The 23,807-nt window shown below is 36.7% G+C and overlaps 1 protein-coding gene across 13 annotated transcripts in view; it reads right to left on the minus strand.

Moving 5' to 3' along the window:
- ADAM22 (ADAM metallopeptidase domain 22) overlaps nt 1-23,807 on the minus strand; it is a 258,039-nt gene that overhangs the window by 97,345 nt on the left and 136,887 nt on the right. For all 13 annotated transcript variants that reach the window (XM_038004584.2, XM_073009144.1, XM_038004582.2 and 10 more), the window contains one exon: nt 2,782-2,864. In XM_038004584.2, the coding sequence (XP_037860512.2) occupies nt 2,782-2,864 (83 nt within the window). The remainder of the gene's footprint in view (nt 1-2,781; nt 2,865-23,807) is intronic.

The raw sequence follows: 23,807 nt of genomic DNA on the forward strand, positions 1-23,807 counted from the left end.
ATATATATGTTTTCTTTCTTTTGCAAAATGTAGAAATTTTATTTTCTTTCTTTCTCTTTTTTTTTAATCAGAGTCTCACTCTATCCCACAGGCTGGAGTGCAGTGGCATGGTCTCGGCTCACTGCAACCTCTGCCTCACAGGTTCAAGCGATTCTCCTGCCTCAGCCTCCCAAGTAGCTGGGATTACAGGCTCCTGCCACCACGCCAGGCTAATTTTTGTATTTTCAGTAGAGATGGGGTTTCACCATGTTGGCGGGGATGGTCTCGAACTCCTGACCTCAGGTGATCCGCCACCCTCGGCCCCCCAAAGTGCTGGGATTATAGGCATGAGCCACCAAGCCCGGCCATGTGCAACCCTGATTTAAAAATCTGCTTAGTTAGAAAAGGCCTTTGACAAAATTAAACCGCCCTTCATGCTAAAAACTCTCAATAAATTAGGTATTGATGGGATGCATCTCAAAATAATAAAAGCTATTTATGACAAACCCACAGCCAATATCATACTGAATGGGCAAAAACTGGAAGCATTTCCTTCGAAAACTGGCACAAGACAGGAGTGCCCTCTCTCACCACTCCTATTCAACATAGTGTTGGAAGTTCTTGCCCAGGGCGATTAGGCAGGAGAAAGAAATAAAGGGTATTCAATTAGGAAAAGAGGAAGTCAAATTGTCCCTGTTTGCAGATGACATGATTGTATATTTAGAAAACCCCATCGTCTCAGCCCAAAATCTCCTTAAGCTAATAAGCAACCTCAGCAAAGTCTCAGGATACAAAATCAATGTGCAAAAATCACAAACATTCTTATACACCAATAACAGACAAACAGACAGCCAAATCATGAGTGAACTCCCACTCACAATTGCTTCAAAGAGAATAAAATACCTAGGAATACAACTTACAAGGGATGTGAAGGACCTCTTCAAGGAGAACTACAAACCACTGCTCAACGAAATAAAAGAGGACACAAACAAATGGAAGAACATTCCACACTCACGGATAGGAAGAATCAATATCATGAAAATGGCCATATTGCCCAAGGTAATTTACAGATTCAATGCCATCCCCATCAAGCTACCAACGACTTTCTTCACAGAATTGGAAAAAACTACTTTAAAGTTCATATGGAACCAAAAAAGAGCCCGCATTGCCAAGACAATTCTAAGCCAAAAGAACAAAGCTGGAGGCATCATGCTACCTGACTTCAAACTATACTACAAGGCTACAGTAACCAAAACAGCATGGTACTGGTACCAAAACAGAGATATGGACCAATGGAACAGAACAGAGGCCTCAGAAATAATACCACACATCTACAACCATCTGATCTTTGACCAGCCTCACAAAAACAAGAAATGGGGAAAGGATTCCGTTAATCCTTCTGAGAAAACTGGCTAGCCATAAGTAGAAAGCTGAAACTGGATCCCTTCCTTACACCTTATACAAAAATTTATTCAAGATGGATTAGAGACTTAAATGTTAGACCTAAAACCGCAAAAACCCTACAAGAAAACCTAGATAATACCATTCAGGACATAGGCATGGTCAAGGACTTCATGTCTAAAACACCAAAATCAACGGCAACAAAAGCCAAAATTGACAAATGGGATCTAATTAAACTAAAGAGCTTTGCACAGCAAAAGAAACTACCATCAGAGTGAACAGGCAATCTACAGAATGGGAGAAAAATTTTGCAACCTACTCATCTGACAAAGGGCTAATATCCGGAACCTACAAAGAACTCAAACAAATTTACAAGAAAAAAATCAAACAACCCCATCAAAAATTGGGCAACGGATATGAACAGACAATTCTCAAAAGAAGAAATTTATGCAGCCAACAGACACATGAAAAATGCTCATCATCACTGGCCATCAGAGAAATGCAAATCAAAACCACAATGAGATACCATCTCACACCAGTTAGAATGGTGATCATTAAAAAGTCAGGAAACAACAGGTGCTAGAGAGGATGTGGAGAAATAGGAACACTTTTACACTGTTGGTAGGACTGTATATTAGTTCAACCATTGTGGAAGACAGTGTGGCAATTCCTTAAGGATCTAGAACTAGAAATACCATTTGACCCAGTGATGCCATTACTGGGTGTATACCCAAAGGATTATAAATCATACTGCTATAAAGACACATGTACACATATGTTTATTGAAGCACTATTCACAATAGCAAAGACTTGGAATCAACCCAAATGTCCATCAGTGACAGACCGGATTAAGAAAATGTGGCACATATACACCATGGAATACTATGCAGCCATAAAAAAGGATGAGTTCATGTCCTTTGTAGGGACATGGATGAAGTTGGAAACCATCATTCTGAGCAAACTATTCCAAGGCCAAAAAACCAAACACTGCATGTTCTCACTTATAGGTGGGAATTGAACAATGAGAACACTTAGATACAGGAAGGGGAACATCACACACTGGGGCCTGTTGTGGGGTGGGAGGAGTGGGGAGGGATAGCATTAGGAGATATACCTAATGTAAATGACGAGTTAATAGGTGCAGCACACCAACATGGCACATGTATACATATGTAACAAACCTGCATGTTGTGCACATGTACCCTAGAACTTAAAGTGTAATAATAATAAAAAAAATCTGTTTGGTTTATAAAACACAAAATAGAAAAAAAAAATCAGATCCATCACTGATTTAAAATTATTTCTTGACACAAAATAGGGAGATCTACTATAGTGCATTCATACTAAAGAAAATAAATTATTGAAAAAATAAACAGTACAAATAACTTTTTGAACACTTACTGAAGTCCATGGCATGTTGACAATGCAACAAATGAGGCAGGGTTTCCTCGGATATGACCCTGGTAGTAACAGTGCTCTCCTCCCTGAAAACAGAAGTAAAGAATGTAAGCCTTTGCATCACAAGGAGAATCAGCTGCTTCATTTCACAGGCGGTTTCTACTCACAATGTACCTCCACATCTAGAGCTCTGCAAGATATTTCATTATTCAGATTAGCATTATCAAACATTTTCTAACAGAATTATTCATAAACATTCTGAGTGAGCTGACTCCAAATCAAAATTCAGGGAAATAAAAGTTGACTTAACCTTTCTTTTATGTAGGTGATATTAGAGGAACAAAGAAAGAGATACTGAAATATACACAGGGAGTCAGGCACAGTATCTCATGTCTATAGTTTCAATGCTTTTGGAGGCGAGGCAGGAGTTCAAGACCAGCCTGAGCAACATAGCAAGACCCTGTCTCTACAAAAAAAAATTTACAAATCAGATGGATGTGGTGGCATGCATCTGTAGTCCTAGCCTCTTGGGAGGTTGAGGCAGGAGGATCATTTGAACCCAGGAGTTCGAGGCTGCAGTGAGCTGTGATTTTGCCACTGTACTCCAGCCTGGACAAAAAGAGTGAAATTCTGTCTCAAAAGAAAAAATGAAAAAAATAAGAAAATAAAGGAAATACGTATGTGGCCCTTGCACCAAAGTTTAATCATCTGCTTTCCTAGTTATAAGAAATTCAACCATGGGCCAGGTGCAGTGGCTCACGCCTGTAATCCCAGCACTTTGGGAGACTGAGGTGGGTGGGTCACTTGAGGTCAGGAGTTCCAAACCAGCCCAACCAACATGGTGAAACCCTGTCTCTACTAAATAAAAATACAAAAATTAGCCAGGTGTGGTGGCGCATGCCTGTAATCCCAGTTACTCAGGAGGCTGAGGTAGGAGAATCGCTTGAACCAGGGAAGTGGGGGTTGCAGTGAGCCGAGATGGTACCACTGTACTCCAGCCAGGCCAATAGAGACCCTGTCTCAAAAAAACGAAAAAAGCAACTCAATCATGAGCAGCAGCAAAGTAATGCTCTTTCACACAAAGCTAAGTAAAAATAAATATAAATCATTTGAGAGTCAGTAAATTACATTGATGGAGGAAATGCTTGTTTTTACAGTGTTTATATCAAAACTTGATTACCAGATAAGCAAGTTAATACCATTCTTTTCTCAAACCAGCAATGGCTTTAACTGGTAAGCAGTTTATGGGCAGCGTTTTAAATTGTGAACTTTTTCTTAGCATCCAATTTCATTAACAAAATTCTACTAAGAGAGATTCATTTATTTGGTTAAATGTGCCTGGAAAGGTAAGAAGTTAAATCTTCTGCCATCTTAGGATGTCACCTTTAAATACTTGCTACTCAGAGTGCAGTTCAGAGACAAGCAGCATTGACATCACTAGGAGCTTGTTAAAAATGCAGAATCTCAGGCCCCACCCGAAACCTACTGTATGAGAATCTGTATTTTAACAAGTCCCTAGGTGATTCATATGCACATTAAAGTTTGAGAAGCTCTTGTCTAAATGACCTCTTCCCATTCTATCACTAATCTCCTATTTCTTCAGTAGCTGAAAGCTTCTAATTAAATTGATTCACTGAGATATGAAAGAGTGAAACAGAAAGGACTGATAGGATGGGTGGTTTAAAGAGGCAAATGTTACCTACTTCACAGTAGGACTTAAGGACTAACACTACTTAAAATGTTCAGTGTTTCACAAATGGAGGAGAGAAAACAGGAGGACATGGAGATGTAATAGGCTGAAGACATTTTCTCCACCAAAATCCAAGGAAACCAGCCTAGCCTGAGACTGCTGCTCCTTGTGAGATTATCCCACAGAAGCTGGTAACTCTCAGCTTTAGGGAGTGGGTAGACAGCAGGTAAAATGGTACACAATGCAATCCCTGACCTTAAACCAGCTCCAAATTCCCAGGGGAGCCACTGACCATCATAAACTGAGGGTTGTGGTTGCATTTAATGGAGAAGATGGAACCCAGAAGGCCACAGAGACTTGGGGACTGAAACAAGTCCTAGACACTAGAACACGGGGCCATGACTTCATGTGGAGCGCCAGTGTAGTGTAGATGTTAACGATGTGAGCTATTGGCTCCTTCTCTTACCAGCTATGTAATCTTAAGCAAATTACAGAGACTGCCCAAGCCTCAGTTTTCTCATCTGTCAATTGGGGATAATTATCTCATAGGGATGTTATGAGGATTACACGAGCTAACAGACATAAAAGAGTTTAGAGTAATGCTTGGCTCATCGGAAGTACTCAACAAATGTTTGCTGCTATTATAATTACTGTGTCTGTCAGTGTTCTCAATTTACATACACAATCACACTAAATCTTCATATCAATCCTACAAAGAAATATTCTTATCCCTCTTCTACATAGGAACCACAATCTCAGACTGTGGTTGTCTGCCTGGGGAGTTGCCAAGTAAGGATGAAAACTTTATGTGAGTACAAAGCCTGTGTCCTATCCCCTATTGTTGAACCTCGAACCTATGAGTTATGCAAGGCAAATCTGAACTTTCCCCTAAGCTGGTTTATTCTTTTATTCTGTTGCTTTGTCAGCAGGGCTAAGGGTAAATTTAACAAAAGTTACAATAGTGTGTGTTGGGCTGTTGGACTGGTGAACAGTCCATAGATCAGATTCTGAGTGTATGAGAGGACATTATCACTTAGATGCCCCTGATTTCCTGGATACATCTAATTGGATCAGAGATCAAAATTCTAGCTTTGCATTGGCCAGACATAAAAAGTCAACAGTCAACAGATGACCTGATAAAGACAGAACTCTGTCTATAAGTGTTTCCTTACACTGGACAGTGACTGAATCAGACCTTCTCCTCTTAGAAGTCTGAGCCTCATAGCAATGAAGATAATAGAAACAAAGATAAGAAAGTAGAAACAAACATAAATAAGGAGAAGTAGAAACAAAAAAATAATCTCGGGAATTATGGTATCAGACTAGAAAACAATGGAAATTGATAGTCATGAGGATATATGTCAATGTCAAAGCATACTATTTTATAAATTACTAGAGTTTTCTTCAAAAACGCAACTCTGGAAACATGTCATATTAAATCATAAAAAGGACAAATAATTCATTTTTTAAAAACATTCCTCCATTATATTGGGGAGAGTTATATAGATGAGTCAATAATGGAAAACACTATTTCACTCATCTCTGATTCGAAAAATAGGAGTCAAGCCAAAAACAGCATATGATCAGGACCCATCTGCACAAAAGCCTAACATGGCAAATGAAGCAAAGAGCTCAGTATGGTTGAATCATTATTAAATGTTTCCATGACACTTCAGCAGAGGCATAAACACCAGGGGAAAAAAATCTCAATTTGCATCACTACAATTCAAATCTTGAGGTCTCAGCTGGTGGCATGTGTAATTATTAGAAATAATGGTGAAAGTTCATTTTTGTGCTGTAATATTTTTCAGAGATAATTAATCATAAGTCAATAATTATTTAAACTAAGAAGTAATGAAGTTTTTATTTCCTTTAACACGCCTAGAAATATTTTTTAGTCCAAGAGATAGGCTGTTAAAGGGCTTTCTTAATTTATATAAACTATAATATTAAATATAAATTTAATATTTTTATTTTGTAAATAATTATTTTCTCTATTAATACACATGTGGTGCAAAAATTCTAAGAATTGAAAGAGTACATAGTGAAGAATAAAAAAACTCCCTTCACATATACTATTCAAGCTGTAGATGCCTTCTAAATGGTACGTATTTTTGATGCATTTTGTGTACCATGTCAAGAATAGTCTATGTATATTCAAGTAGAGGCATATATACACACATACACATATATCCTTTTCACTTCACAAATAGTTTTATACTATGTACACTGTTCAGCCACTTGACTTTTTTTTTCTTAAGGTAAGCTTGGCATCCTTCTGTATCAATATCGTATTTTTCAATGATGGCATACTATTCCATTATGGGGGTGAACTATAATTCATTTAAACAGTCCTGTACTAATGGACATTCAGATAATCTCCTTTTTTGCTGTCATAATGTTGCAATGAACATCCTTTCATATATTTCTGTGCACTTCTATCAGTATATATGCAGGACAGAGTACTAGACATGGACCTGGGAGGTCAAAGAATAGGAGTATTTTAAATTTTAATAACTAATGGGACAGATAAAATTATATTTTTTGCACTTATATGTTTTAGAATATGCACTGCATTTGAAAGTCATAAACTGCATTTTACTTAAAAATTATCTATTTCAGTAAAGACTACTAACAAAAAAACTTTCTCAAATCTTATCAATTATAAAGGTTCTCCATGTCTTCATATGACTTTTGAAGAAAAGTCAAAAGTATGCTATATGGAAGTAAGTACTATATACAATAATCTGAGACAGATGTTGCAGGAAAAGAGAAAAGCCTTTTGGGCTTTTCCTAACAGAGTTGGGCTCTTTATCAGACTGCCAGTCATAGCTTTATTCCTTATTGTCTCTTTAGTTCCAGAAATAAATCCATTGTCCTTGAAACTTTCTTCATACTCCTTGATCTAACAACATAGCCATAAAAGTACAAATGTTTATTTTTACCTAATTAGATAGCTATAGCTAAAAGAATATCTACCTCTATAAAAATGAACATGATAGTTCATATGTCTATTATTGGTTTATCTTCCTAATGGGAGAAAAATTTATTGTAATTTTTTATTCTAAGAACATCAAAATAATCATTTATTTATAAAATTCAAAGACATACCACATTTTTATTAAACATAGCAAAATCTCAAAGGAAAATTCGAATTTATTATAAATATGATGAGATGATAACACAAAGGAGGTTACACAGCCTGGACCATAAAACGAGGAAAACCTAATAAAGGGAAACAATTGGAGCATAGCTGTAAGACAGTAGTCATGCGCCCTCTATCAAGGTCCTCAAAGGAAACTAGATCTTGACAGCTCTAAAATGAGCCGGGACCACCTCCTCCAAATAGCCTTCTCAAATTCCCTTCTCATAAATTACTTCCTGCTAACCCCTCCTTCTCCGAATTTTCATAGTATTTTTCAACCATACTGCAATCTCTTCCTACCTGAAGAGATTGTTCCTTCCTGCCTGTTTCTGTGTTACTTCTCCAACAGACTATTATCTCCCTTCAGAGAAGCACATTTGCCTGATTTATGTTCATATACCCACACGTGCTACTGGAAAGAAAACCTCCCTGAATATCCAATTCTTCACCAATAAACTAGAGATAATATCTACTCCAGCTGTCTCATAAGGATATGCAGGAGATTCCATGAGATAACAATGTAAAGTACACTGTAAAGTGCTATATAAACAGGTGAGGGAGGTGTAGTCAACCAATATTTAGGGATGCTATAATGTCCCTTGAGCTGTGATTCTCAAACTTTGTTAAGAATAACTATTTGAGACGTTGATTTATAATGTAGATACTGTCTCTCGCCCAGAGAGTTTGTGCAGGCAGCTCTGAGGTAAGACCTAAGAATCTGCATTGTAACAAATACTTTGTGTTTTTCTTGTTCCAGGAATACCCCTAGAGGGGAGGTTCTCAACCTCTGTTGCATTTCAGAATCACCTGGGAGCTTTTAAAGTCCAATGCCCATGACTTACTCCCAACCATCTAAATCACAGTCTCGGGTCCAGGTATCAGCATCTGTTAAAATCCTCCAAATGACTGAATACGAATTCAGTGCCTGAGAACCCTTGCACCAGAGAAATGCTCCTCAAAATAGCAGTTCCCAAAACTGACTCTCAGAAGTACCATGGCAGGCTTTCTAAAGCAACTGATGCCCAGGCCTTCCCTCAGGCCTGCTGAATCAGAATCTCCAAGGAGGTAGGGCCCCAGGTTTCTTACGGTGTAAAAAGTTCCTCTGCGTGATTTGATGATCAAATCTGGAATTGTTAACCCTAAAAATATTCAATACAAAACTGTCCCCATGCAAAGGATACAGAAAGATCTTTCAGAGAATGGAAGTATCTACCATATCCTGGACATCCTGTTTAGTGAATTACGTGACAGTTCATGACGACTGATGAGGTGAGTATTATTTCCCCCCTTTTTACAAGTGAGAGACCATAGACTGAGAGAGATCATCCACACCCAGGTATGCCTGCTACAAAGTCAAGGTTATTTACACCAGTGGTTCTCAAAGAGTGGTTTTCAGACCAACAGCATCGGCTTGCTAGAAATACAAATTTCTCAAGCCTTGCTATAGCCTTCCTCAGAAGCTCGGAGAATGCAGCCTACCCAACTGTAATTCAGCCAAACCTTCAAGTGATTTTACTGCACTCTGAAGTTTGAGAACAACTGCTTTACATTACTCCTGTTTCTGATTCTGAAGCTCCTCACTGCTGAGCTCACTGAAATCTTACACTAGTTCCTGAGCTGACCCTTCCTGACACAGAAAGAATGTACTCCACTCTGTTTCTTGTTCCCCAAAAAACAGCTGGCTTTATCAAAAACACAATGGAAGGTAAGAGGTGAGATAAGAATATTAAGGAAGAGCAGAGCTGTTTATTTTTGCTGGTGCTGATCATAGGATACCATGCAGGATGCTTTGGCCTGGATCAAAGGGGCTAGAAAAACCAAACTTCCAGTTTGCCTGGCGCAAAGGGGTTTCCCAGGATACTGGTAATTCAGTGCTACATCTATGAAAGTCACAGGCAGATAGGAATGGTTTGCTCATGCTAAAAGGGTCAGGGCCAGTGTAGGCACCTCCAGATCAAAACACCCATCCCTGCAACTCTTGTTCTCCTGTTCTGTTCACTGAATCATAGCCTTCTCCCCCTCCATGGGCACTGGTCCTAGAATCAGCCTCTGCCATGCAGTTGGGGAAGCTCATGCCAGTCACCCTCTTCCACAAGCGGGACCCTTTCTCACCCCGCCCTAGCACAGTAGCTGCCAACCCTGGCAGCATATTGTAACACATGGGAAGCTCTTTTTAAAAATACCCAGCCTCACCCCATACCAACTGCATCAGAATCTCTAGAGGGTGGGACCTGGGTATTTTACAAATCTGCCCAGATGATTCCAATATGCTACCATAGTTGGGAGTCTCTGTTCTAGCTGATACCACCTTGCAGGAACTAACGGCCTACCCTTGAACACTATTGCATCCTAGATTGTCCCCAGGTGTATACACTGTCCTGACACATTGGTGGCCGCATGGCTACAGTCTGTTCCACAGAACCACATTTCTTGCCTGGTCTCAACTCCCTCTTGCTTGGCATCAACGTCAGGAACCCGCCTTCCTCCAATCCTCACTCCATCTTCCCAGTTGTAAGTCTCCTTGGGAGGCTGGGCATGGTGGCTTACACCTGTAATCCCTGCACTTTGGAAGGCCGAGGAGGGAGGATCGCTTGAGCCCAGGAGTCCAAGACAAGCCTGAGCAACATAGTGAGACCCCATCTCTAATACAAATTAAAATAAGAAAATAAATAACAAAGTAAATCTCCTTAGGGCCAGCTGCATGATGGAAATCCTTAGAAAAGCTAAATTTTATGTTAAAGATGATCCACCAACCTATCCCGATTAAAACTCATACTCTGTACAGAATCGGACTGGATTCATAGAAGGGACATAGGCTAAACATCTGGTCAGGTACAGAGTATAATTGATTCTAAAGGTACCTCATTCTAAAGGCTAAAAAAAGTGAAAAGACTATTTCCTCTCATTTACAGTAAATTAAGTGAAGCTATCACGTGGTTCCCAAATGCCAATAATCCATGAATCTGTACTAATGCATCTCAAAATCTTTACTAGTTCCTGTCAAAAAGATAGAAATAAGTATAGTGTACTTAATTTTTCATAAAGCTAAATGTATTTAATTTTTGAAAAACTGTCATTTGTTCTAGGTTTACTTCCTTATCTTTATTATTTAAAATATCAACTGCTTTCCGTTTTTAAATAGACTTTTATTTTGGAATAATTCTGATACACAGAAAAGTTGCAAAGATGGTATAGAGAATTATAGAATATCTATCACTCAGTTTTTCCCATTGTTAACATCTTATATTTATTAGTATATTTATCAAAATCACATAACTGACACTGGTATATTACTATTTACTCGACTCTGAACATTGAGATTTCAGCAGTTTTTCCTTTAATTTCTTCTTTCTGTTCCAGGATCCAATCCTGGAACACAGTGCCATATTGCATTAGTGGTTAGGTTCATTTTTTTTTTAGTTTGTAGCAATAGTAAATAGTATTTAGATGTTTTGAGAGGGTTGTTTTCATATATGGCAAAAGAGAAGAAATGATGCAATGCTATGTTGATCCTCAAAATTCATTTTGTTAGTATATGGATCTATGAAATATAAAAGTACAAGACCAAGAATACAAATGAACACTTCCTAGACTTTAACTTAGCACTACAGGTTTTCAAAGCCTTAAAAACAAAACCACCCTTATATCATCAGGCTTAATTTAAATGATTAAAATGTAATATTTAATGTGACCTATGGAAATGAATTCTGAAAGATTACTCAGTAACATTTCCCTATAATAAGTATCTAGAACCCCTTATTGTGTGAGATTCTTCTGGACTATCCTTTCAATGATGTTTGTACAGGGAACAGCTTTGGAAGATGGAGAAAATCTCCCTCCAAAGCAAAGGGCAGGCATGTTTACTTCCCACTATAAAACATTCAGGTTTCCTAAATTCAGAATTTCTTTGTTGTAACACAATGCACTGTGTGCTCAGGTTAGCCTGGCCCTATCCTCTGTCACCCTCTGGGAATTAAGGCTGAAGATACCAGTGCAAGAAAATGTTGCTATTCTGGCTATAGCCAAAGCCACAGTAATAAAGCCCTTTGTCTCTGACCCAGGAGTTTCCTGTCTTCTGCAGGCATAGACAAAACTGCAGCAAGCTAATGCCTATTAACTTGCAAGTAGGATAAAACTTCAGACTTTCACAGTTGTTGAACTTGGATTTCCATCTTCCCCTAAAAATTAAGAGATCTGTTAAGACTCCATTACCACATTTCCATTTTCCTGCAAGACAAAAATCAGCTAAAGCTCAGTAAGACACATACTGCCCATCTTATCACAGGTAACGTAACTCTCATATACAATATTGTTTAACACCTTTGGGTATTAACATTTGCCACTCCATTCCAGGGTACAAATGTTCAAACAGCATCCAACAACATCTAAAGGTAAACAGTCACTAAAAATCTCTGTACTATTTCAATATTCATTGATGAGCACTAGGATCTTATAGTATCAATCAAAAACATTTAAAAAATCAGAAGGATTAAGCATATTATGGACTTAAAAAATTAAAAGAAAATAAAACTAGCTGACAAAAAAGAATAATCTCATTTAAAAGATACACGGTTACCACTGGAGAGAAAAAGATGCATAAGAATATTATGGTAGCAAAAGTTTCCACAAGAAAGGAAAAGACAGTAGAAAACCACTGGATAGAAATAAAAATGATGAAGAAGGAGTTAATCTTACTAAAAGATGGTGAACACCACAAAATATAGGGGCCATAACTTTCTGTGTTTGTCTCTTTGTCTCTACATCTATACTTTTCTCTGTTAAGGACACCAGCCATTGGATTAGGGCATACCCTAATCTAGTATGACTTCCTCTTAATTGATTACATCTGAAAAGACTCTGTTTCTAAACAAGGTAGTATTCATGGGTTCTAGAAGTCATGAATTTTGGGGAACATTATTCAAACCAGTACAACCATTCATCTCTTTATACATAGATAAGTAAATTTTTATTCACAATCCAGGAATTTTCCTTTTAAGAAGCTTGGTTCAGTGGTAGAAAACTAGAGGTGTCTACCATAGCATCACTCATCTAACAAAATTAACCCATATCTTAATTACCTATAACCAGCATTCTAGTTTCCTATCTCTTCATTTTAAAATACTCATCATTATTTTTACACAATATGGCAAACCTAATATTCCATTTTATTAAGTTAAACACAGCTTCCTAAATTGCTTATTTTTAACAACAGAATAGTCGAGAGAAATTATTTTACAGCTGTTAGGTAATCACTAGACACTCACTAATATAACAAATATCAGATTACTAAAAATTTTAGGTTCCCACAAAATGCTCAGCAACAGATTACTGTAATGCAGAAGGGGAACTTTACAGATTCTCTAAGTTCTAAATTGAAAGAACGGAAAATCAATATGGACCACATAATATATGATGACTATATAATTAGAAACTCATGAAATTATAACTCTTTCCAGGAAACCACTACATCACTCTGCCTTTTTACAAATAATAAAATTTAAATGCATTACTCTATAAGGACTTTTTAGCATAAAGACTGAATTACCTAAAACCTTTTTCTGTAGTTGATGTTTGACTATTAAGAGTAAAAAATATAACTGACTGGATGATTGTTGCACAAAGAGAAAACATATTTGTGCATTCCTAAAATACAGGAGGAATAAGTATTTTTGTCATATCTGAAAAAATATTTGTTGTTTTTCTTAAGGAAATACAACTATATGAGGGTCTGAGGTAAGGAAAAAAAGGAAATCGTTTTTTCTCCACTTTTACCATAAACATAACCTCCTTTAGTTTCACTTCAATGCTATCCTCCATTCCTTTTTTTGAGGAAGAAGAAAATTTCTGCCCGCTAAAAGATTCTGTTGCAGCTAGGCACAGAGGCTCATGCCTGTAATCCCAGAACTTTGGGAGGCTGAGGTGGATGGATCACTTGAAGTCAGGAGTTTGAGATCTGGCCAGCATGGTGAAACCCTGTCTCTACTAAAAATACAAAAATTAGCCAGGCATAGTGGCACACACCTGTCATCCCAGCTACTGGGGAGGCTGAGGCACAAGAATCGCTTGAACCTGGGAGGTAGAGGTTGCAGTGAGCCGAGATGGTGCCACTATACTCCAGCCTGGGTGACAGAGTGAGATTCTGTCTCAAAAAAAAAGAAAAAAGAAAAATGAAAAGAAAAAAAGATTCTGGTTGCAGTATCTTCTCTCTTGCACCTTGAGCCTTACATGCTGAGCTCAAGCAGTTAATATTAGCATTCAGTGGTCATTTTCATCTCTGCATGAATGATTTTGGATTAGCCCAGGATTTATCAACAGGTAAAAAGAATTAGATTATTAAAGAGGTCTCAAACAACATCCTTCATGGAAAGCAAACTAATATTTAAGGTTGTATCTAATGAAAAATGATACTAAGCATGCAAAAGTGAAGTGCTTTTTTTTTTTTTCCAGCAAGTGTTTCTATGAGAATAAGTTGGTCATTCACTATTTCTCTTACTTATGTTTCCATAAATTAAGAAGGGAGCTGAACCACCAGAGTCCTTTCTTGTTCTATGATTTGCAAACTATTTTAAAAAATCAAAGGTTACTTTTCTTTTAAAGACCAGGCCAACTTCAAAGAATCAATATCTTGTACACTGCACTTACCACAAAGAAACAGAATTTAAAACCAACAACAAAGATGCTCATATGTTTGGAAATTTTTAAAATGCCAAATAAACAATTTTTTAAAATAATTATATTATTTCTAAAAATATAAATAATTTATGAGTCATATAAAGTCATAGTATAAGTTATGGAATATATATACACATATATATGGACAACAGCAAAAAAAAAAAAACTACGTAGCAGAGCTTTAGGTTGCTGCTAAAATAGTACTTGAGTAAATTTTACATTCTTAGATACATATAGTAAAGAAGATTGGTAATTAATAAATTAAATATTTAACTAAATGAATTATGAAAAGAAAAACAGAAATTTCAGAGTAGAAAAAAGGAAATTACAAAAGTACGAGCAGAAATGATTGAAAAATACAGTAAAGAAAGTAAAGCTGGTTCTTTGGGACCCTCCCAGCACTCTGGAAGGCTGAGGCGAGAGGATTGCTTGAGGTCAGGAGTTCGAGACCAGTCTGGGAAACACAGTGAGACCTGGTCTCTACTAAAAGTAAAAATTAAAAAATTAGTTAGTGTGGCAGCACATGCCTATAGTCCAGGTAATCAGAAGGCTGAGCGAGAAGTACTGCTAGGAGTTAGAGTTTAAAGTGAGCAGTGATCCTACCACTGCACTCTAGCCTGAGCAACAGAGCAAGACCCTGTCTCTTAAAAAAAAGAGGGGAGGGGGGCGAGTGGGGAGAGAGTATTTACAAAAAATTCTAATAAGATTGATCAAGTAAAAGAGTGAAGGCAAGAATAAAAATAAAAACTAACAGAAGACATGCTGATACATAATTAGTAGATTTTTAAAACCATGAAAAGATTTGAAAGCTAATATAGCAAAACACTGAACTATGTTACATCTACACATGGATGTCTGTTGAGGCATTTTATACAATTTTTAACATGTTTAAAACATTTCATGATTACAGAGATTTTTATCGCAAGCCAATTGTTGATATTTGGTGAGTTAAAATTTAACACTGATCAGTTGTGGCTCTAAAACACCTTAGAAAGAAAACACATGAATGTGAGCCTCTGCATGGAGGATGCACTTACCACCAGGCAAGCAGATTATAAGGCTCACTACCAGTTTTTATTTTTCCAGCAGATTATAAGGCTCACTACCAGTTTTTATTTTTCCTGTTTATATTCACTGCACATTTTGAGAGCAGGGGGAATAATATGCTCTCCCAGACCTGTCCAGGCTGAACTTTTCCCTACACATCTGACATACTGTTGGATGAACAGGAGAAACCACTCCATTTTCTAACACCTGGACTAATTCATTCACTTATTTTTTTCATTCAGCAGATACTTACTCTCTTCTACGTACAAATATTATGCTAAACGCTGATAATATAGTACAAGTTCCCATGGGTGCTTCTCTTAGAGAAACTTCTTACGGAATTTACAGTCTAGGGGCACAGAAGATTGTCCTACTATAAAGCAGGAAGTGAAGGACTGCAGCTGGTGATCCTGACATGCTTCCTGTCATGAGCGGAATCAGAAACTAGCAGTAAGAATGGGTAGAAGCCACCAAAGACTTCTCCAGAAATTCTTTACAAATTGCCACTTTACCTCAACAATGCTATCAGAACTAATATTTACAGAGAATTTCCCACACCCAAAGCTCTGAGCTACATGTTTGTCTTGTTTAACAGGTGAGGAAAATGAAGTATAGGAGGCATAAGTAAATTGTCTAAGGGCACACGTATATTAACTGGCAAAGTCAGGATTTGAGTTTAGGTCCTTCTAGCCCTCACAATATTCACAGTCCCTAAGCTTTAGTGTCCTCAAACCACAGATCTGTCCTGGAATTAGAAATTTTACCATTTGTTAACACGATTCAAGAAGTTTATTTTTTAAATTTAATCAGAAAGACAGCAGGACCTCAAGAAAATAGCACTTAGTCTGTCCAAAAATCTAATTGCTATGTGGAATACCTATTGACCCCACTCAGAATTACCAAAGCAACCACTCTGTCATCCACAGAGTTACAAAATCGTTTCCAGATTTTCCAGAGAAGAGAAAACAAAGGCAAAAAGTAACCAATGTAGGAAGTCCAAAAACACTGTCAGTCTGATTTCCTCTACATTGAACCTGATATCCTCTGAGTTGAGGCTCTGGTCAAATACCATCCTCCTACTTTCATCCCTTTTCTTCCTGTGCCACTTGCTCCACCTCTTATTCTGTCCACTTTCTATGGTTTCTTTCTGACCCTTTCATGCACCAAGATCCTACATCAAGGCCTCTGGCCTTTGCACATGCTAATTCGACTACATGAAAAGTTGTTCTGCTCTGATTTCATTCACCTGTTATCTTTTGAACTTTGGAATTAATATCATTTCCTCAAGAAAGTCTTCCCTGAGCAACCAGATGAGGTCAGGTGTCCCAGCAAGTGCCCTCAGAGCAACATGTAATTCTTTTCAACACTTATTTCTATCATTTACAAAGACTTCTCAGTAGTTGTCTGCACCATGCCTGTCTTTTCCACTAAAGGACAAGCTTCATGTGGGCAAGAAATGCATCATCTGTTGTTTATAGCTATATCCCTGTCACTGGCCCATGGCAAGCACTCAACTCATATCTATTGAATAAATGAGGGTTGAGAACACACATTGAGTATCTGAGAATTTTGGCTTTTTTTCTATTTCACTGTTAATCTCTCATGTCAGCTTTCTAGCCACTTAAACTCCATATGCCTGAGTTTTTATGAGTGGCTATGGGGAAAACCAAGTGCACCTGCTCTTTTTCTACCTCATAGGTGCAAAGAAAAGACTGTTGTGATAAAACATCAAACGTGGCCAGATGCAATGGCTCATGCCTGTAATCCCAACACTTTGGGAAACTGAGGCAGGCAGATCACTTGAATTCAAGACCAGCCTGGGTAACGTGGTGAAACCCTATCTCTACTAAAAATACAAAAATTAGTCAGGCACGGTGGCATGCACCTGTAGTCCCAGCTACTTGTAGGACTCAGGTGGCAAAATCACTTGAGCCTGGGACTCTGAGCTGCAATGAGCCAAGACTGCGCCACTGCACTCTAGCCTGGGAGATCAAGTGAGACCCTGTCTCAAAACAAACAAACAACAAAAAAGAAAGAAAAAAAGAAAGAAAGAAAACAAAACAAAAAACATCAAATGTAGCCCTGATCAATTATCCTCCTTCAAAAAGGCTGTAAACACTCGAACTACTCAATACCAATAGTACATATTCTCTTGTCTTTATTATCTTTTCTGATTTTACAGTGGCCACACCTTATCCACTGGAAAGTAAGGTATTTTTATTAATGAATAGGAAAATAATTGCAGTTTATGACAACACCAAGGGAATAATTTGTGATTTTTTTTTTTTTTTGCTTCAAACCAGTTTAACGTCAAAAACAACATTTCTACTAATTTCTTTTCAATTATAATTACTCTAATAGTTCATTCTGGTTTCAAAAAAAATTGCAAGAGTAGATTTGGAAAAGACATTATATAATGAAAAGGTTAGTTCTATAATTAGAATTAAAATAGTAAATTCTATTATAAAACAGCTAATTAGTTCCATACTTGGAAGTATCATCAGCTAGTGCTACTTTGATTTTTTAAAAAAAACTTATGGCTGAATATTTCTTTTAAGTTTATAGACAACATCTTGAACATTAACAGATGAAATAACTCCTTAGATACTTAATTGCGGGAAGAAAATCTTAACACCAGAAAGAAAATAAAGGACTTTCTACTCAAATAGGTTACAAACAGAGCTTAGGAACAGAACTCATGCTGACAGCAGCTGTCACTTTTCATTTTTCCTTTCTCCCAGCACTAAGACACCTGACCTGTATAAACTGGCAATGGGCCAATATATTTTCTTTAGGATACAGAGTTAAGACCACTTGCAATCTTACCAATGCCATTAAGGCAGTTGATGCATTGTACATGATGACGGACCTATAGCAACCTTGCTTCAGTCCCAAGAGAAAGTAAAATTTACTTAATCCCCCCAATTTTTTTTCCTATAATGCAAAGAGAATTAAATCATGAAATCTGAGACCTTCCTGAAACCACACTGATTACAAGATGTCAGAGGAGCATATGTCTGCATAAGCCTGCCAGGGGGGAAATGCACACATTATCAAGCTCATCCAGAAGATACTAAATGATGTCTAGTGGCAGATAAAAAGTAAAGTTAGGAAACATACCTGGAATAACTGATCTTACATGTGAGGAAGAAATAAACACTTTATCAGTTTGTTTGTTAAATTTGTGTAGCTCTTTTACTCTCTTCCAGCTTGTGGGCTGTGTATGTTGTGGAACGGAGGGTAAAAGAGGTAGGGGGATGGGTATTTTGAAGCACTTTGGCAAAGATATAACCAAATATCTTCTAGTCTCTTGGCAGGCTAATGGTATGTTTCAGCTTAGTTATTCTTGCCCATAAAACTTCACATTTACTCCAGATGCAGATAAATTTACACATAGGCATAAGATGGGCATAAAAACTGAGCCATGTGTTTGCCATGTGCAAGTCAGCAACATATTTCAAACTATAACTATTTAGAAGCGATAGTGCTCCCCTGTGCTGAACAATACACAATCCAACTTCTATGAAGAACAAAGGAGGACTAAAACTGAACTCCAAAATGCAATAGTTTTAAAAAGGGGGGGGGCAGGGAATCTTTAGAAGACATTGGGTCTTTGGAATAAAGAAAATTTTATACTGGAATAATTGGGACTCACTTGAACTAAAACATCTTCAATTTTGGCCTATTAAAATAACTACTAAAAGAGACAGTAAATTGCAAATGGTAAATTGTAGAAGTGCTGTAATTAAAATATTTGCATTCTAATTCCTCTGCTATTATGATCATTTATTTCCATAGAGAGGATAAACTATAGCAGATTATAGCACACATTCGGGTGCCAGACTTCCTTGCTTAAAATTCTTGGGCAAGTTGGTTAAACTTTCTGTGCCTCCATTTCCTCATCTGCAAAATGAGGTTATCAGTGGTATTACTTGGGGATAAAATGACTTAACATATGTAAAACACTTAGACCGGCACCTAGCACATAGTAAATATCATATAAGTATTTGCTATTACTCCAACTATTACCAGTAATTTTGTTAATCCTAAATCCAGTTACTAGTATTGATCCCATCTGAATATCGTATGATTGAAAGACGTATAGATTGCATAAGACAGGAAATCCCTGGTGTTAAAGTGAGCACTTACAGGAATACATAATATTTATTTGTAAAAATGCAAAACTTTGACAATGATGTAAAACAGAAGTAAAACAAGTCATTATATTTTTTAATTCCATTACAATGAGTGTCATTAACTAAAAAGAATATTCCATCAGCAGCCTTAAGTAAGCAAAATGAGTTTGGATTTGTAAGGAGAAAAGGTTAACTCTTCCAAATGACAAACAGTAAACCACTGGCAGCAGTTATTTGCCCCTAAGACTGAGTTAGGGAGCCTGAGTTAATAGACAGTATATGAAAGCATAATCTTTCTACAGGACAGCAGTATACAGTAATTATTAATCAATGAAACTAGCTCACTATGACTTACATATACTAACCATCAAAACTGTAATATTTCCAGCTAAACTTTTGTTGAGTATTTAAAACACTTCTGTGAGAATATCACAGTTCTTGAACGAGTAACAGAAAATTAATGAGTCTTCCTCTGATATATTTCACTATTTAAAAATGAAAGTACTTAAAAATGGGCAGCAGCTCAAACCCACAGGAACCAAGGGACATGGTTTCCCGTGTTGGCCCTATTTACAATTATAGAGTCATCTCTACATCAGAAGATCTTAATATTGTTTCCCATAACCACCCTGAAATTCAATTCAATAATTTCTCATTAAATTAGTGTATGGTGAACTCTACTTATAGAATCATTTTTAGAAAGTTGAGCTCTTATTCTTGTAGGATCTTTTTATCCTGAGGTTTTAAAAAAAATCATTTTATTTCAGTAATTAGGGGAGAATGACGTCGTTAAAATATAATTGTGTTTAAAGCTAGCCTACCTACAGCTAACAACTAAATATTCATATTTGAGGATGTATTGACAAATATTTTTTAAAGTCATTTTAGTTTCATTACTAGTCAAACTGACACTAAGTCATGGCTAAACTGTTTCAAGAGAATGGTCTTGAAAATAAATTTTTGCAAGTCATCTAATTTTAAAATCTGTGTATTTGTGGTTAACTTGGTTTTGATTAGCATGTTCATAGCTATACCATCCAAAATTTCCTCTCCTGTCTGAGAGAACCTACGTGAGGTACCTGCATGCTCATGCCACAACCTGTAACACCTGCACCTGAAGTTTCTCTCTGTTCCACACCGAAACTTCTGCTCTCAGAGTTTAAGCTTAACAGTGAGAGTCCTTAACCTAAATCTCCCAGCAGGTGCAGCAAGGAAAACATAAAAACAGATTTTAATATACAGGTAGTCGCATCTGCCAGACAATCCTATCATTGCTTCATTAATTGTTTGTGATCATTTTCATCAACTGTATTTACACAAACACTGTTAAAGAATCTACGTTCTCTAGCAGACAAAATAGAGACCAAAACTCACCTAAGTTTATGGTATGTGAACTATATCTCAATATAGCTGTTCTTTTTAGAGAAAAAAAAATTCCAATTACCATGGCAGCAGGAGACCCTTCAATGAATGAAGGCCCTCAATTGATACTCTGCCCATCAGCCAGCCCTTAAAATGCACATCACTAAGCTTGTTTACTTGGAGAGAAGCCTCCCTATCTCCACAGAGCCAAGGAAAATGCCTGAAACTTGGATTTGAAATTTGGTGACAAAATTAGGAGCTTAAGTGACAACTTCTATAAATAGATCTGTTCCAAAAGGAAAAACGTCATTTCTAAAGCCATCTTCCTAAGCCATGTGACTTAATTACTGTCTAGGTGACTAAGTATTATCCAAGAGTTTCTGGAGAAGCTACTAAAGTGCGAATTCAAGACAGAAAGCTTGTTTCTCAAATGCAAGCGAAAGCTGTAAATAAGGAAGGCACTTTGGAAGAGAAATGCTGTTGCTGGGTTCTTCTACTGATAAAGAAAAATGAAAATGAAAGTAAAGGAAAAAGCCTTAATGTAGATTACTTGGCAACAATGGCTGTTGCTTACATGTTATCTCAAAGACAGCATCCAAAACAAAAGATAACCTAAAAAACTACTTGAAAAAACACACAAATCTCTACTTCAGAAGATTCATCATTGATGCAATGGTATGGATAGCTCTGTACTAATAATGCATGCAGCAAAATTTACTGCACACCAAGGTCTGTTTTTTGTTTTTTTATTTAATTGCTTACTCTTCTTAATCTTATAGAAAGAGCCAAGATTCTGCATGGTAATGCAGTTTTAAGAATCAATAAGGAAATTTTATATCCAGTGTAAGCAAAAGCAAATTAACCCCTCTCTTCTGTTGCAATAGATATGAGCCACTTTGACAGTTTAATATTTTGTGCTTCCTATGGCCAAAAAAGAAACAATTCAAGCAATTTTCTACTATTCAATTTGCATTGAAGTTGAAAAAAAAAAAATCTATGTCCCAAAACAGGATATGTTAAGTACTATCATTAAAAAAAAAAAAAAAAGAAATGTAATGCAGTCACTAAACTATAACCTATATCGTATATAAACTAAACTCCGTCACTAATGACAAACTGAGAACATATTTCACTTAAGAAAGGAGTACACAGTGTTATATTGCACCATATACTTTTGGATCACTGTTGTTTTTACAAACAATACATTTTAAAAGGTATCTTAAGAAACACTATTTCTCTAACACATTGTGTACCTTTTGAGTTATTGTACAACTCATTGTACAAACTCATTGTTAAGGATTAGGAATCTAATCCAAAGACAAGTTGGGAATGCTCATATGCAGTAGTTTAGAAATAACTTGAGCTAATAAAAATAGATATTCAGAGGCCGTTACTTTTCACTATAATCATATGCGTCATATGAGATCAAATAATTTAACCAAAAACTACTATCAGAACTATGCTGATAGTCAGAATATGCCTGACTGTCATGATCTTTCATTAGTGATACAATAAATTATATCTCTACAAAGATGTCTACTTTTAGTTTTGGGCCACAAGAAAATCTGTTTCCTGCCCCATCTACACACATTCCTGACATATATAAAGGATTTGCCATTCCTCTCTTAGTTTTCTAAAATTCATACTATGGTTATTTTCCTCATATGTTCATTCAAACAAAAATAAAACAAGCTTTGGCCTGGAGTGTGTCTTTACCATTCCTGCCCAAGGCAACTGATATTACAGAAAAACTATGCAAATGCATAACCGAATTTAAGAGAAATGCCTAAAGGGTCTTTATGTAAATCACCATTTCAGTTTAAGGATTAAAGACCATAAAGGAGAAATTGTTAGATACCAAAAATGAATTAGATATGTATACCATGTGTATAAATAAAATACATTTCAATTTTTATGCCTATCTTACTTTACATACTATAGAATGTACACCATACATTCGGTGTACATTCTATAGTATGTAAAATCTTATACATGTAAGAGTCAGCTCTGGAGTTACAAAATCTAGATTCAAATTGCAGCTTTATTACTCCTTACTATGTTACTTTCCCAAGTTGTATAACTTCTCTGTGTCTCATTTCTGTAAATTAGGATAATAGTTATAAGCACAGGTAGTCTGAGGATTGAATGGTACATACAAATTCATGTGACTATCACATCATACAGTAAAAGTTATTACTGTAATAAATAGTTACTACTGTTAGTATTATAATACTGATTAACTAAAGCCTATATAACTGTTCATTTCAATTAGCCCCATATATTAGCAGCTTTCTGTTTCAAGACAAAAAAAGCTATAAAGTAGCAAACTGCATGGCTAAGACTCTGTTGCCACTACTCATCAATTCCAATGTCCTTTTTCTTATGAATCCAGAACGATGGTTCTCCATAATCAGAATTAAAGTTGTATTCCCAAGGTATTCTGATTAGTTGAGGCTTTACTTTAAAATTATTTTAGAAACCCATGTCAATCACATAAAAGTTCTCCCTAAACAGATGGGTAAATTCAGAATTTAATTTTTCTTTTTTTTTTTTTTTTGAGATGTTGTCTCACTCTGTCACCCAGGCTGGAGTGCAGTGGCAGGATCTTGGCTCACTGCAAGCTCCGCCTCCCGGGTTCACGCCATTCTCCCGTCTCAGCCTCCCAAGTAGCTGGGACTACAGGCGCCTGCCAACACGTCCAGCTATTTTTTTGTATTTTTTACTATAGACAGGGTTTCACCATGTTAGCCAGGATGGTCTCAATCTCTCAACCTTGTGATCTACCCACCTCGGCCTCCCAAAGTGCTGGGATTACAGGCATGAGCCACCGTGCCTGGCAATAATTTAATTTTTAAATGGATTGAAAATAAATGTAAGTGAAAGACTAATATGTCTCATTAAAGGAACACAAAGTATCTTTCTTTTCTTGCATAAAGACTTTATCTTTGTAACCTTTGAAAAAAAATTCTTTTGAAGT

Source organism: Chlorocebus sabaeus, chromosome 21 (assembly GCF_047675955.1).
Source record: "Chlorocebus sabaeus isolate Y175 chromosome 21, mChlSab1.0.hap1, whole genome shotgun sequence".
NCBI classification, from domain to species: domain Eukaryota; kingdom Metazoa; phylum Chordata; class Mammalia; order Primates; family Cercopithecidae; genus Chlorocebus; species Chlorocebus sabaeus.